The sequence below is a fragment of the Sciurus carolinensis genome, chromosome 11 (genome assembly GCF_902686445.1).
Source record: "Sciurus carolinensis chromosome 11, mSciCar1.2, whole genome shotgun sequence".
Classification (NCBI taxonomy): domain Eukaryota; kingdom Metazoa; phylum Chordata; class Mammalia; order Rodentia; family Sciuridae; genus Sciurus; species Sciurus carolinensis.
Window position 1 is genome coordinate 116792808 of NC_062223.1, and position 17744 is coordinate 116810551.

The 17744-nt window shown below is 41.1% G+C and overlaps 1 protein-coding gene across 8 annotated transcripts in view; it reads left to right on the top strand.

Annotated features, from left to right (window-relative positions):
* The first annotated feature begins 4734 nt into the window (after nucleotides 1-4734).
* The window catches only part of Cep164 (centrosomal protein 164), a 64864-nt gene continuing 51854 nt past the window's right edge, over nucleotides 4735-17744 (top strand). For 3 of the 8 annotated variants that reach the window (XM_047518823.1, XM_047518826.1, XM_047518827.1), the window contains exons 1-4: nucleotides 4766-4844; nucleotides 10897-11040; nucleotides 11448-11550; nucleotides 15656-15767. In XM_047518823.1, the coding sequence (XP_047374779.1) occupies nucleotides 10951-11040; nucleotides 11448-11550; nucleotides 15656-15767 (305 nt within the window). In that variant the 5' untranslated portion in view covers nucleotides 4766-4844; nucleotides 10897-10950. Of the gene's footprint in view, nucleotides 4845-10896; nucleotides 11041-11447; nucleotides 11551-15655; nucleotides 15768-17744 lie in introns of those variants that run through there. The other 5 variants (XM_047518829.1, XM_047518824.1, XM_047518825.1 and 2 more) reach the window with 4 other exon arrangements.

Below are 17744 nucleotides of genomic sequence, written 5' to 3' on the forward strand. Positions count from 1 at the left end.
GCTCTGGCAGGGCGGGCAGGGCCATCCAGATATAGTGATGGCATACCTCTCACCTGTCCTTTCTTCCTCTGAACATTGATTGATCACCCACTGTATACCAACCACGCTGCCAGGTACTGGTGCTACAAAGTAAAATGTACACACATCCAAATTCTGTCCATTGGGTGGAATTAAGTGATTCCTGCCACAGTGGGGTTACATACAAAGGACATGGCATTAAGGAGTAGGGATTTGGGGGACATTTGGGAAATTAGGAAAGATTCAATGGGAGAAGGTGGTATTTAATTTGAGCTTTAAAAATGGGTAGTATTTCCAGAACAGAGACTAGGGGAACAAGATTAAAGGAATGGAAGGGTGTGCTAGGCAGCAAACCACACAAAAAGGGTTCAAGGGGAATGTACAGTGTCTGTTTTCACCAGAGTCTGCAATCACCAGGCAATTAAGAGCTAGTTGGGTCTTCTCTATCTGAATCTGTACCTTTGATGCTCTTGGGGTATAAATCCTCATGATCCCCTGATTCATGCACTGTCAGCCAGCTAGGCTAAGGATGAATGACTGCAGAGAGCTTTGAAGTGTTATAACTCCACAAAGCATCAACATATTAATTGGTAAGCCTTTAAAACAAAAAGCTGTAGGACTCTAATTACATATAGTAGAAATGCTATATGATTATGTCATTATGATATTTATCAGATGTGAAAAGCCCTTGACAAAATTCCCTAGTCACTCTGATGAAAAAAAAATAAAAGGCAAAAACTAAGGGGAAACTTCTTAAATAAGATAACAAAGGACTGGGGATGTGGCTCAGTGGCTCTGGGGTAGAGTTTCTGCTTAGCATGTGCCTGAGATCCTGCTTTCAATCCCAACACAGAGCAGGGAAGGTGGTGGTGGGGGGCAGGTAAAGGTAGTGAAAAATCATAGAAAACCTATTGTTACAGTCTAAAGTTATTCTCATTGAAATCAGGCTTAGGAAAAGGAAGGCCATTATTACCATTCTTATTCTGCAGAGTCTAGGTTGATCTGACCAACTCAATATGATAAGAAAATGGAACAAGTGCTATAAATACTGGAAAAACAAAGAAGTCATTATCTGCAGATTAAATGCTATGATGAAAAATACTAAACAATAAGGTGATTAGACACATTAAAAATGTAAAGGGCTGGAGGTGTGGCTCATGGTAGAATGCTTGCCAGGCATGCATGGCTATCTGTTTTTATCTTTAGCATCAGAAAAAGAATTAAATAAATCAACAGATCAAGAATGTATGAGTATCGTATATAGATACAGAGGAAATTAATATCAGAGAAAAAAATGCATTATTCAATAACTGTTGTTGGGACAACTGGCAATGCACTTGGAAGGAAAGAAAACCAAATCCAAATCTCATCTAAAAATAAATCCCAGATAGGTCAAAGAGCTTTATATTACAAATAGAAATAAAGAAGAAAAAGAAGATTATTTTCACAATCTTATGTTGAAGACAACCTCCCTAACAAAACCCAGAAAAAAAAAACTGGATAGGTTTGACTACTTAAATATTTAAAACTTCTGTAGAATAGAAGTCCTTCGATACTGTCAGTATTCCAATTCTGATTCTACTCAGTAACCAGGAGACCACAGGCTTGTTAACCTGTCTGTGCTCAATTTTATCCTTTGTAAAACGAAGTAATGATAGCACAAACCTCTTAAGGTAAGAAATCAATGACATAATCCATGCAAAGCACGCAGAATGGTGTCTGGCAGGTTGTAAATGGTCCATAAAGCTTAGCTATTAGCAGTATTACTACTGCAATTATGGGGAAAAGTGACATTTGCAAAGTTAAAAGATAAACTACACATTAGGAAACATTTGCTATACAACAGGGAGATAAAGGGTTAATTACAATACACAAAGAACTTCCACAAACCAATAAGCCCCCCAAGCAATGTGATAGAAAAATGAATAAAGGATGTGAATAGGTAATTCATAGAAGGAGTGCAAATGGTCAATAACATGAAAAAGTTTAACTTCATTAATAACGAAAAAAACACAAAACAGTATTTAAGTACCATTTTCTTCCCTCCCTCTCTTCCTTTCTTCCTTCCCTTTCAGATTGGTAATGTGTTGGTGCTAGTGAATGTGTTGGTTGTAAATTATTCCATTTTGGGGGGAGGGTAATTTGGCAACGCTTATTAAAATGTAAGAAATACTAACTCTTTGAGCATTGTTATTTCTAGGACTCTATTCCACAAAACAGGGGAATTCCAGCAGTGTACACAATATCGAAACTTTGGAAACAAAGTAAACATTATCAAAGGAGACTAAAAGAGGTGACTTTTATTCAATGACCTCTCAAACAACCATTAAAAATAATAGCATACGTGCCTGTAATACCAGTTACTTGGAAGGTTGAAGCAGGAGGATCACAAGTTTGAGGTCAAACTGGGGGATTTATCAAGATCCTGTCTTGAAATAAGTCATAAAGAGGGCTGGAGGTATAGCTCAGTGGTAGAACCTTTGCTTAGCATATGCAAGGTCCTGGGTTCTATCCCTGGTACTGCAAAAAGTGTCAGAATTGCTGGCTGCAGTGCATGGTTGTAGACCCAGCTACTCTGGAGGCTGAGACAGGATGTGAATTCAAAGTCAGCCTCACAAGACACTGCTTCTTAAAAAAAGAAAAGTGGCAAGAATAATGAGTGTTTTCCTTTCTCTTCATGTGGTATGTTTTCTGTGTATTCCAAATAAATAGTATATAAGAGAAGAAAAAGTTCTAACAGTAGAATTTCTGATGTGGGGATAGGAAAAATTTTGTGAGACTCGTCCCCTCATCTTTAAAAAATCATCTCTAAGTGTTCTTCTCTGACCTATAATGAGTGAAATTCTCTCTCTCTTCTTCACTGATTGGGTATATTGGTGTATCTATTGCTGTGTTATTTTTGTTATCCCTCCACCCTACAAGACTTGCTTCCTTTCTGGGCTTTGTGGCACAGGCCTGTAATTCCAGTGACTCAGACATTGTGTCAGGAGGATCACAAGTTGGAGGCCAACCTTAGCAACTTAGTGGACCCTGTCTCAAAATAAAAACTAAAAAGGGCTGGGGATGTAGCTCAGTACCAGTGTACCCCTGGGTTCAATGCCACAAAACAAAAACAACAACAAAAAAACTTTCTTAATTATGTTTGCCTAAGGGCATTTGATAAATGGGTTTGCATTTCTGAGTACAAACTTGTAGGAAAACCTGATAAAATGCAAATATGATACCCATAGTATCCCTTATTTTATTAGCTCTTCCCATGAGTTGGGAACCAAGATTAAGGTACAAAAAAATATTTTTTTTGGTACCATTGATTGAACCTAGGGGTGCTTAGCCACCAAGTCACATCCCCAGCCTTTTCTACTTTTTTATAATTTGATATAGGATCTCACTAAGTTGTCTAGGACCTTGCTAAATTGTTGAGGCTGGCTTTGAACTTGTGATTCTCCTGCTTTTGCCTCCGGAGCTGGGATTACAGGTGTGTGCCACCATGCCTGGCAAAAGTTAAAGTTAAGAATTTTGATGACAATCAAAATCAACTACATTGATTGCAAGTTTGTGCATATAGGGAACTACCCATGGTGTTTTGAATCTTTGTTTTGTGCATGTCTGTGGTGAGTTAGTTGGTGAGCCTTGGTGGTTCTTCCCAGGCTAGTCCCTTTGGCCCCTGAGTAAGACTTTTAAGGTGTGTGTAAAGGAAGAGGACCAATGCTTTTTCATCTGCAGTGAGAAAAAAGGAAGTTAAGTATGAGAAATATATTCCAACTATCTGGTTTGGGATCTACAGGAACAACTATCCAAGTTCCTTATTGTGGGCTCAGACTAAGTGGTGCAGGGACTAGTTTCAAGAGATAGGAGGAACCAGATACATTTCTAGAATGGCCTCATCATCTCCTCTTCTGTTCCTGTTTTTCTATTGACAGAATGACCAGAGCCGCCTTTTCCCCTCTTAACTTCTCTAGGATATTGACTATATAGAGAGAAAAGAATATTTGCCCTCCATGTAAGCAAAACTCTCTTACATGGAATTATATTCTTTGGAATTATATTAATAGTAATTCTGCCAGATAGTGAGTGTGCAGGGTCTACATGTTGTGTAATTCTTTTTCCTTCTTCAACAGACTCTTCAAAATAATTGTGACAGATGTTATTATCACCATTTTGCAGACATGTAAACTGAATCCTGTGCTCTGGTGAAAAATGGATGATAGAAACTAGGCTTCTTAATTCTTGGTCAAGTATTCATTGATTTAATCGGAGTACAAGGGAGCCAGTTTTTGTGTTTTTTTTGTGGTGGGGGAGGGGTTTGGCGTCTATATTACCTAATATTCATATTTCTTTAGTTTATTAAAGGTCCAGTCCATGGGTTGATTATTAATGATTACTGTTAGTCATCTATATTAACCACATTACTAAAAAGAGATGACTAATAAACTGTCTTGGATAATTTACGTTACTATAAATATTATGACTTGTCCTCCCCTGCCCTGGAAGAAATTTTCCTTATATCTAAACACAGGGTTCTCTTTTAATCCTATTTGGAGCCCCATCAAGTATTTTGAACTACAACTCCCATCGTGCAACGGAAACGGGCAGAACTCTGCGTGACCCGACAGGACCTTGAACCAATCCAATTTCAGAGTCCTCGGTCAGGCACCTATTGGCTCCGGCTGGAGGCGGAACCTTCAGTTGCTAGGTTGGTCCCCTTCCGGAAGTGGTTGTTGGCCTCTGCAGGGCAACACCCCGGCGTCCCTGGAAGCGGGGAGCCGGGGTGGTGCTGGGCAAGCGGCGCAGAGCCATCGCCCCCAAGCTCCCGGGGTGGGGGACAGGTGAGGACTCCCTCGGGGGAGCGGGTGGTGTGGCGGGGAAAGGAGGGTTGCGGGTGAGTTGAGGCACCTTGGTGTATCAGCGAGCGGAATGTAGAGTGTGGGCGGGAACTGAGGGAAGAAGTGAAAAAGGAGCGGCTGGGCGAGAGTGCATTTATTCAAAACCCCACCTCGCCCGCTTGCGAGTAGGTGGCAGGGGCCTGGCCGTTGAGTGAGCGGCGGCGGGTGGGAGAGTGAGGGCGCTGAAACGACGTGAGAGCTACTTGGGTCGCTCCTTCGCTCCTCCGGCGCAATCCTGTGCGAGGCCCCGGCCTTCGGAACCGTGCCTGAATCCTCTTGTGGGATTCACCCCTGCCCCCTGCACCCGTATCCGAGTCCCGGTCTAGCCCAACCTTATGCCATCTTTTGGCCAGCTGGGGAAGTTGGGAAGTTTTTTTTGTTTTTTGTTTTTTTTTTTCGTTCTCTGCAGTGATTCAAGCTTCTCCATTTCCATCTCCTCACTTACTTTCCAGGACTCCCTTCCCCCTGGTTCTCTTGATTCACCCTTCGCAGGCCCCTTTTCTTCCCACCACTTGTCTGTTGGTGACTTCACCCAGAGTTTCAGTTACCATCTATTCATCAGACTACTCTTCGGGTGAACCTCTTTCCTGAGCTTAGATCTGCTTGCTGATCATCTCTTTCTTGGTGCTTGGGATCTGTTCCCTCTGCTTGTATCTTCTATCTTAGTGAAGGATTTCACCACACAGCCAGCCATGGCTACGCTGGGAATTCATTCATGTAATATGAAATAGGACATGTGCTATATTCTAGGCAGTATAAATAATTTGGCCTATTGGAGAAAGCCTAGAATCACCATATATGACTGAAGTGCTCTGATTTCCCTCCTCCCCTCACTCATACATACATCTAGCCTTGTTATTCTGCCCTTCCTACCCTCTCGTCCTTCCTTTCCATTCTCACAGCCCCTTATTTAATTCATAATATCTTGCCAAGACTTTAAGGATAACTTCCTAAGCAATTACTCTGCCTCTGTTCTTTCGTTTCTGTAAACTATGAAACTCATCAATCTTAGTCTCCTTTGTGAAATCTTGTGATAGCCCCTTATCAGGTACAAAAGGCAGCCTCAATCCTTCTAAAGCTTTTATGATACATTCTTTGCCTTCCATTCTATCTCTCTCTTGCTACTCCTCCCACTCTCCCTTGCACTCTGATCATGTCAAAATGGTTAAGGGCACAGGCTTTGGAGTCAGATACCTGCATATTCTGCTGTGCTGTTTACTAGCTGCGAAACTCTGGGCAAGTTTAAAAAATTTTTTTTTAACCTTGCTTAGCCTCAGTTTCCTTATTTGAAGATAATTTCTATTTAGCTGAGAGGATCAGGTGAGATGATTGATGTAAATAAAGCACTTAGTACAGTTCTGGAACATAGAAAGTATTAAGTAAATTTAAGCTTTTATTTTCATAATCAGTTTCTTGGAATGCTTTCCTGCCTCTTTGCTTTTGTGTATGCAGTTCCTTCTGCCTTAAGTTCCCTTACTTGTATCCTGGTGAGCTCCTATTTAACCTTCAAGAATCATCTCAGTGGCTGTATATCTGTGATGCTTTCCCACAACTTCCAAAGTAACATTAATTACCCTTATCTTTGTGTCCTGTTATATTTAACACATGATGTAGTCATGTGTTTATATGTCCAGCTTCCCAGTAGGCTGAATTCAGGTTTGTAGCCCTACTATCTAGCTTAATGCCTGGTAGGTGTTCAATAAATGATTATTGAATGTCTGAATGACCTTAATTTTTCTCCTGTGGTATTGGATATGTCTTCTGGAAGAGTGTAGAATGAGTTCTTTAAATATGGAAGTAGTAGTAATAATAGTAACATCTAGCATTTGTTGAAATCTTACTATATTTTAAGCATTTTACATTGAACCACTTCTCACAACACTTTGAGATACTTTTGTTATTTATTTATTTATTTATTTTGATGGTGGAGATTGAATCTAGGGTCTCACATTTGCTAAGCACTCACACTATCACTGAGCTACACTCCCAGCCCAGTATATTTTTGTTTTTGGTGACAGTAACATTAGTAGTACTAAGTTTGACATTTACTGTATACCAGGAACTGTGCTAGACACTTTTCAAATATTGTCTCATTCACTGTTCAATAATATTTCAATATAGGTTATCATCACTGAATTATACACATGAGATTACTGAGGCTTAGAAAGGTGAAGTACCTTGCCTAAAGTCATACAGCTGGTAAGTGAGAGAGCTGGAATTTGACTGTAGGTTTTCTGTCCTCAAAGCTGGTGCTTTTGGGGGTGGGAAAGATGGTGGAATGAGATAGACATCATTACCCAAGGTACACGTATGATTGCATGAATGGTATGACTCTGCATTGTGTACAACCAGAGAAATGAAGTTGTGCTCCATTCATGTACAATGAATCGAAATGCATTCTTCTGTCATGTATAACTAATTAAAACAAATAAAAATAAAAAATAAAATAGCTGGTTCTTTACCACTATGCCATTTGTCACTTAAAGCATGGAGTGGGATCTTTAGCATTGGAGGGGAAGTTGTACAAATGCTACCATGGGCATTTTCAGCTCCCAGGATTCCTTGGTTCTGTGTTAGTGTGGTGTGTAGCAGTAATTGAGCTCCTATAGTTTATATAAGCTCATTTTAGGCTTGGTTGGAAAATCAAGAGGAATAAGCTTGGCCTTCAGAAATTTGTGGTTAACAAAAGATAACCCACATGAAGAAGATAATAGTCAGAGAAATACGCCTGTGAACACATGAAAACTGTATCCCCAGTGCTGAGGTGGTTCTGAATTGGCAGGAGGTTGGTGATTCTGGAGGAGATGTGTGAGCCACTCCTTTTCTTCTAGATTCTGGGATTGGGAGGAAATTGGTGAGTGCAGGTGAGGGACCGTTCCCAACAACTCTAAGGCTCGAAGTGAGGCTTAGGTCAAGTAGTGAGTAGGTCTTATTAGGTTTTGTCTGATCTTTGGTGACTGCGACTGTAGTATAGTGTTGAGGGTTCCGAAGCCATGTCTGGGGTGCAATGATTGACTAGAATGTCCCTCATAGTCATATACCTGGAGGAAAACCTTAGGATATGACATTTATTTGCCATAGCAACTCTAATGACTGCTTTGTTGGACTCCTCATTTTCTAGGTAACCAAGCTAGTCCAGGTTGTTACCATCTCCAGCCTAGACCATATCATGGTTTTGTTCCTCATCTACCCACAGCCGTTCTGGTTTTTCTTCCTTCCAACCTGGCCCCCGTTGTAGTCCACATTCCCAGTGGCTGCCAGAGTGATCCACGCCCCCCCGCCCCCCCCCCCAAAAAAAAAAAAAAAAACCCACAAAAAACCTTTGCCTGGCTTCCATTTCCTTTAGGATAAAGCCAGGTCCTCAGCATGTCTTGGCTTCTGCCATCCTCTCCAGCATCATCTCTAGTGTTTTTCTTTCTTGGTAGGTTATGTTTCCTACAGAAGGACCTTTGCACATGATGGTACTTCTGCTGTTAGAACACATTTCTTTCTCTGGTGAATACCTACTCATCCTTCAGTTCTCAGCATAGGCACCATCTAATCAGGTTAATTTCTTTCAGCACTTTTACTTCATTTGTATTATACATTTTTCTGGGACTGCTGGAATGGTCACAGTCCACTGGGCTGTAACTCAAGGGAGTGACAATTGAATCTGTTTTTTTTTTTCCTCCCCATACTGGGGATTCAACTCAGGCCTTTTGCATACTAGGTAAGTGCTCTACCACTGAGCTACATCATTAGCCCCTTTATAAAATTTTGTTTTGAGGCAAGGGTCTCACTAAGTTGTCCAGATTGGCCTTAAATTTAAGATCCTCCTGCTTTAGCCTCCCAAGCCACTGGGATTAGAAGCATTCATCACCACATCTGGCTCAGTTAGGGTTTGTGCCATGAAAACAAGTCGTATCTGTCTTATGCTTTCTGGAGGTTGGAGTTATGTAGGGATAAGTAACATTTCTTAAATGCAGATTTTTCTCAAATTCTGTGATAGTTAATACAATGCATTATATAGAGCCATGCTTGATAAGTGCTTGTTCACCCTGATGTTCAGGCTACTATTTAGTCCTCCCTACCTGTGGATCCTTTCCTTTTCTCTTTCCCTCTTCTCTCAAATTAAGAGTATTAAAGATTCAGGTAACTCCTTAAGCCATCTGGCAGTGGGCTTCATCTGCTACCTGGTTCTTGGTCCATTTCTGTTTTGCTCTTTGGAGTCGAGAGTCAGGCCGTCCTTGTCTCCGACTGTGTAGAGGTGTGAGTACCCTACTGTATGTAGGGTGTTATGGGTTCTTAGGGTTATAAGCAGATTTCCACTTTAACTTCCGTATTGCAGAGAGGAACCTTTTTCCTTTTGTTTGTCTTCCTTCTTGGAGGCAGCATGATGAGAATGAGAGGGTCAGGGGCAGAGTCTGGCTCCCTTAGGGTCCTGTGGACTGATGAAGAGGTTTATGTCTGTGAGAACTAAGGCAGGATATTGGTGCTGTCATAGTCACAGAAGGCATGTAGTGGTCTTTGATTGGTCCTTTGTCATTTGTCAGGGGTCCTTCTACAGGGATCTGGGGTAGACTGAGAGTCGCCAAATCCAACCATTTTCTAAGCACTTACTCCAGGCCAGTCTTGACCTTTTAGATGGTAGGGTCTTTCTACGTGAAGACAGCCATTTTTATGCTCACTGTTACAGCTGAAAGAGTGACAGCTTCTGAAGAAGTGGGCAACAGAACCTGCTGTGCCAGACTCATTTGGTCGATCACACCTGGTATGGATGACTCCTCCCAAGGTCTGGGAAGGCTCTGAGCAGGGCTGTACACTGCAGCTATTTTATGTGACAACTTGTCTCTGCTTATCAGGCGTCAGCATGGAAGCTGTTATGGGAGAAAATTAGTGGGGTCCTGAGGTGGTGGTGGGACTAGGGACGGGAAGAGAGGAGCAATTCTAGAACTGTACCAGCTTGTCAGTTGAAGAATTTGGTGTTGTTCCATTACTGGATGCTAGAAATCTTGGATTCAAGTTGGACTCCCATCATAGCTCAGGATACCATAACAATATCATAGACTGGGTGGCTTAAGTAGCAGAAGTTCATTTTCTCAAAGTTCTGGAGACTAGAAGTCACAGATCAACATCTCTTCCTGGTACCTGCACATGGCCACCACCTTCTTGCTGTGTCTTCACTTGGAGAGAGAACTCTGATCTCTCTACCTCTTCTTCTTCTTCTTCTTTTTTTTTTGCGGTGCTGGGGATCGAACCCAGGGCCTGTGATTATAAGGCAATCACTTTACCAACTGAGCATCTCTCCAGCCCTCTTCTTTTTTTTTTTTTAAATCTATTTTTTATTTTTATTTTTAGTAGTACATGGACATAACTTTATCTATTTATTTTTTATGTGTTGCAGAGGATCGCACCCAGTGCCTCACTTGTGCTAGTCAAGTGCTCCTCCACTGAGCCCCAACCCCAACCCTAAAGACACTAATCCTGTCAGGTCAGGGCCCCAACCTTATGACCTCATTTAACCCTAATCACTTCTAAACTACTCTATCCCATAAAACCGCATTGCAGGCTAGTTTTTCAGTGTTTGAATATTGGAGGGACATAATCTAGTCCATTGTAGCTCCTTTCCATTCTGTCCTTCCAACATCTTGGTCCTATTAAGTCTGATATCACTATGTTCCTTGTGTCTGTCCCTTCTCCATTCCTGCTGTTTCTGCCCTAGTTTAAGCACTCATCATCTTTCAATTGGATGGTAGCCTCCTTAAGAGGTTTTCCTGACACCAGTTTCTCATTTCTTCAATCTAGCCATGCCAGTCCTACCAGAGTTCTTGTCCTTAAAAAACAAACAAAAAAGACCACTGCATGTTGCTTTCTTTTCCCAAATCCTTTAGTGACTCCCCTTTTCTCCAGGATAGGATCAAGGTCTTTTAGCATGGTCTACAAAACTCTATGAGTAGCCCCTTAGCTGGCTTTCCACTCTGGTCCCTGCCACGCATGCTGTTATTTTACATTCCAGAACACCTGCTATGGTCCAGGATGATCCCTGTCTAGAGTGCCTTTCTTATGCTTCATGGGGAATTTTTCCCTCCTGCCTTCTGCTACCACTGAAGTTGTATCTGCTTCCTTCCTGGATTCCCTGTGGGCATTGTTGGGTGTAAAGGTATGACTGTGTACTGGAGTGTGCTGGTATATGGGTGTTTGTTATTTTGGTGTCACTGGGGTTTTCTGTTTGAGGGTCCTGTGCTGTAATTCTTTTTCCTCTTTGGAAAGGAGATTATGAAGTAAAATTCTTTAGAGAGTTAGGCTTGTGGATCTATTGTGGTTCACTGAGTGTTCAGCACCTTTGGGAGGTGCATCTCAGGAATTTTCCTAGGCACAGAACCTGTGAAACTTGAGTTCTGAGCTCTTGATCCCACACCCTCTATTATCCCTGGTGCCTAGAGAGTTCTTGGCAGAGTTGGCATGTAGGGTCTGGTCTGACCCAGATGCTCCATGACCCTGTTCCACCTTTACCCTTCCAAGTCGAGTCACTGATATTCTCTCTGGTTGGGGGTCTCTGGGATCCAGGTGTTTGAGCTCACATCAGTCATGGCCGGACGACCCATCCGTATAGGCGACCAGCTGGTTCTGGAGGAAGATTATGATGAGACCTATATTCCCAGTGAGCAAGGTAAGAGGCTTGAGGTATATTGTAGTAGTTTTCTGAGGGCAGGGATTATGTCTGATTTATTTTTGTTCTTGCAATGTAACATGTGGTACAGGCTCAGGGCTGCTTACATGCACAGTGTATTTGGGTTAGATCAAGGGTTGGCAAACTCTAACCCATGGGCTTAACTTGACCTTTTGCTTGTTTTTGTAAATAAAGTTTTATTGGAGAACAGCCATACTTATTTGCTTCTCTGTGACCTGTGGCTACCTTCATACTATGGTAGCATTGTTGAGTAGTAATGATAGAGACCAAATGACCCACAAAACCTACAGTATTTGCTATCTGGCTCTGAACAGAAGAAATTTGCTGACCTGGGTTAGATCAATGATAACTTTTTTTTTTTTTTTCTTTTGGACCCATAATGATTAGTTTTAAATGAACTTGTGGTAGGGGATACCATGAAATATAACATTTCCTGAGGCAAACCCAATTTTTTTTTTTTTTTTTTTTTGTGGTGCTGGGGATTGAACCCAGGGCCTTGCACATGCTAGGCGAGTGCTGTACCACTAATTTATAGCCCTGGCTCCCCACCCCCCATTTGTTAAGAACAAACTAAAGCAGTGTTTGATTTTTTAATAATGATCTTATTAATAATAGTGATAACATTATTTTGTGCAATTGTGTGCCAATCTCTGCTTTTTGTTTTTGTTTTTTTTTTTGGGTGCCTGGGATTGAACTTGGGGCTCAACCACTGAGCCTTTTTTTTCGTATTTTATTTAAAGACAGGGTCTCACTGAGTTGCTTAGCGACTTGCTGTTACTGAGGCTGGCTTTGAACTAGCTTTGATCCTCCCACCTCAGCCTCCTGAGCTGCTGGGATTACAGGTGTGTGCTATCATTCCTGGCTGCTGGTCTCTGTTTTAAAGAATTTGATATTTGTTACCTTTTCAACCCTTGCCAGTACTCCATAAATAAGTACTATTATTGTCCCCATCATATAGGTGAAGAAATCAAGGCACAGAAAGGTTAAGTAATTTTCCTCTATTCAATCCTACTAAGTGGTAGAGGATCCACCCTAGTATTCTAAGTCCAGAGCGTGTTCTTTGAAACTCTATGTTATTTTTTGGAGTGAAAATTCCTTTGAAATTCTGAAGAGTTATGGACCTGGATATACAAATTTTGTTTACAAACTAGATGGTTTTTAGATATGTTAGAGTGGAACAAGAACTCTTGTACCCACTAGGAGCTCATGAGCCCACATTTAACCTTGGACTTTATTTATAGTTTATTGTATGTGTGTGTTTGATTGCCAGAGAGAAGTTTTGTTTTCTGTTTTTTGGTGCTGGGAGTTGAACCCAGGGCCTTGCTCATGCCAAGCACATGCTCTACCACTCAGCTATATCCTCAGCCCAAGAATTCTTTTTAATGTTAAATATATTAGTCCATTCTCATTTGGCCTCTGAATTAATTATGTATCATAGTTAGAAAAGCCTTCCCCATTCCAAGGAGAAAATACTTTTCTCCTGTTTTCTTCCCATACCATAATGGAATAGCTTCTCTTTTCCCCTCTGATTGGGATACTGTACTGGGTGTATCTTCTCTTGCATTAGAATGCTTATTCATATGTCACTGCTGTACACTTACTTATTGAGACTCTGTCATAAATACTAATGTTTAGTAGGGCTAAAATGCTCTCATTGCTCATTTTTCAAAGTTTTCTTTGCTATTTTTTTTTTTTTTTCTTTGCTATTTTGTCTGTTTTTTTCTCCCCATGAACTTTAAAATCACCTTATCAAGTTCTGGGTAGGGCTGTATATGGAGGAACTGTTAGTACTTGGAAAAAATTCTGTTAAACATTTGAATTAATTTAGGGAGCACTATCACCATTATGAAGTGAAGTCTTTCTACTCAAGAATGTCATATTTCTTTTTTTGTGCTCTTATGGAATGACTTCAAGTTTTATTCATATAAGTGTTACTCATTTCTTGCTCAGATTATTTCTTAGCTATAGATTGAACATGCATGCTCTGTAAATCCAAAACCCAAAATATTCCAAGATCTGAAACTTTTTGGGTGGAGCATTTCTAATTTTGGATTTTTAGGTTAGGGATGCTCAACTAGTAAAGCCTATGCAAATATTCCAAAATCTGAAAAAAAATCTGAAACGTGAAGCACTCTTACATCTGAGCATTTTGAATAAGTGATACTCAACCTGTATGTTGTGTTTTTTTGATTGCTATTGTAAATGAGGTCAAGGTTTTTCTAAGGATGTTTATGAAATTATTTTTTTCTGTCCAAGTTTAGATATTCTAATCACAAGCCATCATTTTCTTTTCCTGGACTGTCTGAGTAGCTTCCTAATTAGCTCACTGTTTATAGGTTTGCCCTTGTCCAGTCTGTGTTCCACCTAATAGCCAGAATGATTTTTTTTTTTTGGTGTGGGAGAGGGGTACTGGGGATTGAACTCAGGGGCACTTGACCACTGAGCCACATCCCCAGCCCTATTTTGTATTTTATTTAGAGACAGGGTTTCACTGGTTGCTTAGCACCTTGCTATTGCTGAGGCTGGCTTTGAACTCATGATCCTCTTGCCTCAGCCTCTCCAGCTGCTGGGATTACAGACTGGTCTGTAATAACACTCTTCTGTATATTCAATATGACACCCTTCCTGGGGTTACAGGGCTCCCTGTGACCTGGCCAGACTTTTTCTACTAGTCTTGTTGGCTTTCTGAAAATCCCCAGATGGGCTAAACTGCATCTTGCCATATGTCCTTTGTACCTTCTCTTCTACCTGAATGCTCTTCCCTTAGTCCTTTGCATGGCTGGTTTCTTTGTCTCCTGCAGGTTTTAGTTTAGTGTCTCCACTGCTAAGAGGTTTTCCTTGGCATCCAAGTGCCCCTCCACCTTGACCTTCTCTTAGACATTATTTACTTCCTTCATGGCATTTATCAGAAGGTTTAATTCTTTGTTTATTTGCTTACTTCTTTGCTGACTATCTCTTCTATTAGAATGTAACCCCATAAAGGCAGTGACCATTTCTCTTTTATTCATGGCATGTAGTGGCTGGCATATGGGAGTCACTAAAAAAAATATTGATGAAAATCAATGAATAAGTCAGTCCCTGGCCAACCAAGTTCTGGCTGGTCCTTTGAATTTTTTGGTTTTTATTTTCTAGTCTGCAGATGTCACAGTCCAAATTCTCCACTGAGATGACTCGTTGGCAATATATCTCTGGTCTGGGCTATTATCAACGCAAACGTTGATGTCCCTCATGTATTTATTTCATCATTCCTTAGGGCCTCCAATGACATCTTCTAATGGTCATCTCATCTATTTTTTTTCCCCTGAAAGGTGAGATACCTCTTTATTCAGTACATATATCTCTCTTCTTCTCTAGATCTCTTGCAAAAGAATTCTAAATGCTTGAAGCAAAAGGATTAGAGTCCAAAATATATAGCGAAATTGAAAAGAAACCATTCCCTTAATGGATGAAAGGGTTCAGTCGGTAGGAAGGAGACCTCCTGAGCCTCATTCACTTTCTCAGTTTGGCTATCTCCCTGCTCCAGGTGAAATTATTCACTGCCTGCTCTGCTCCCATGGCACATACTGCTGTCACATCATGTGTCACTTGGTTCACACTCTATTTGTGTGTTTGTAAGGTCCTTAAGGGGCTTAGTTGTCTGTAATTTGTTCAGTACATGCTTGTTGATTGAGTGATGAGTGCTTTTGCAAATCTTGGGAGAGCTTATCTCCTGCTGGTGAGGTTGCCCTCATCCTGGATGATTCCGGTTGTGGCTTTTGGGTTCTTCCTGAGGCTGCCACCATGATGAAGCCTTGGTTTCAGTTTTTTTTTTTCACCTTTGTTAGACTTGGTTTTAGATTATATTCTTGGAAGTATGGAGCTAGCTTGCTTTGATTTAGATGTATCTTTTATAAATTGTTTGAGATGTAAGGAAATAATTCTATATGTTTATTATTTATATTTAGAGAAATAATGGCTTCTCTTTGAAGAGGATTTGGAAAAGTTAAGGCAAAATAAAAAATGGATTGATTATGATTTTTTCTTCTTTCCCTCCACCACCCCACTTCCCATCTCTCTTAACTTTCCATCTTCCTGCCTCTCACAGAAATTGTTGAATTTGCCCGAGAGATTGGTATTGATCCCATCAAAGAACCAGAACTGATGTGGCTGGCACGGGAGGGCATTGTGGCGCCACTGCCTGTGGAGTGGAAACCATGGTAAGTCATGGGGGTTTGGGTCACTAATTTGGCCTGTCAGAGGCAGAGGGATCTGATACTGGAGATTGGTTTTAATTGATCATCTTTTCCAAACCTTCCCTACATAGTTAGGGACAACTCAGTGCCCTTTCTCTGCTAAGTTGCCTCATGTTTCAGACCTGAGTGTAGACTGACTTGACAGTCCCTGTGATAGGATTCAGTACTTAGACCTAGGACCACAGAGCTGCTATCCTAGTTCAGGTCTTTTAGCACCAGCATCTGTTTTGGATGGGCCGAGTAGGGGTTGCTGTTAATCCTTGCAGACTGATAATTTTTTTTTTTTTTTTGTACTGGGGATTTAACCCAGGGGCACTTTACCACTGAGCTACATATTCAGTCCTTTTTATTTTATTTTATTTTGAGACTGAGTCTTACGGAGTTGCTTAGAACCTAAATTGCTGAGGCTGGGTTTGAACTTGGGATTTTTCTTTCTCAGCCTCCTGAGTCTCTGGGATGATGAGGTGTGTGCCCCTGTGCCTGGTGCATACTGTTAATTGAACATGACAGTTGTACTTCCTTAGCCTGTCCAGAATGGACACTGGTGCCAAAGCGTTTGTAGTGAGGCTGCATAGACTGGCAAAGGTTTTCTGTCTCTCTTGGCAATCCATGGTTCTGCCATCCCTGAGTTTATGTAACCTGTTCATGAACAGGTTCATATTTGTGGATTCTGCAATCTTAATTCTCAATTTGAGCTCTTTGGATTGTTAGGAGCAGAAACTCTTCAGTTTATCTCATGGAAACTGGTTTTGGTGAGAGAACAGTGGCCAAGGTGAGAAAGCTGCAAGGTACCATGTCGTTGTTGCTGACACTCTTTCCAGAGGAGTGCACCACTTGCCACTCAATGTGACACTTCCCTGTGTCTTTTGTCTGCTCTGCCCTCTGTAGTTTCTCTTCATCACATGCACAGAGTTTGTAAGTTGTCTCCCAAAAGTGAGTGCCATAAGTTTACTTCCTACCTTAGAGTGGATTTTCTTATGTTTGTCCCAAACTGGTGCTCAGTTGTCTTAGAGGGCTCCCTTCTCAGTAGCTAAGGTGCAATTTGGTGGACAGGGTGTAATCATCTTGTTCTTACCGATGCCATTTAATGTGTCGGCTGTACTCCAAAATGACAATTGTTGCGTTACTCTTCTTGGCTGAAGGATTGTAATCCTTTTAACTTTTCCTCACATGGCAACCTCCTTTTTCTCTTGATCTTTTTAGCTGCCTCTCATTGGACCTTCTCCAGTTTTTCATGACATATTTCTTGTAGGAAATCTGTCAGCACTTCACACAGTATTCTAAGTGCTGAGGACTCATGGGTGTATTTGTAGGATAACCTTATAGGATAGTGTTTTGTTTTGTTTCCAATACCCAGTCTGAGTAAGGTAGGAAACTGTCATTGGTTAAGAGCCATCTGTGTGCCAGACTTTCTGCCACTTGCTTTCATGTACCTGCCAGGGTAGTCAGTGTACCCTGGTCTTGTAGGGGGATCATGAACTGTTTTTTTTTTTTTTTTAAATAATTCATTAAAACTCATTTATACATGTCATCTTCTCCCTTTCTCAAGGTCATTACTGTTAATTGGTAAATTCCTTCCAGACTTTTTTTGTTGTGTGTGTGTGGTGGTAGGGACTGAACCCAGAGCCATATGTATACTAGGTAAGTTCTCTCTACCGCCAGCTCCCCTTCCTCACCTTATAAAATCCACACACCCCACACACTTTTTTTTTAAAACCTAAGTATTATATACAGTGCTCTTCTATGTCAATTCATGTAGGTCTGCTTCATCATTTTTAATGGCTGTATACTTTCCCATTTGTAGGTATTCTACTTTTCCAAGCCCTGTGGTGCTTGATGTCAAAACTATGAGTTTGTACATGCTAGGCAAGCATTCTGTCACTGAGCGATATCCCCTGCTGAGGTGTACCATATTTTAAAAAAGTCTTGATTTAGTTAACT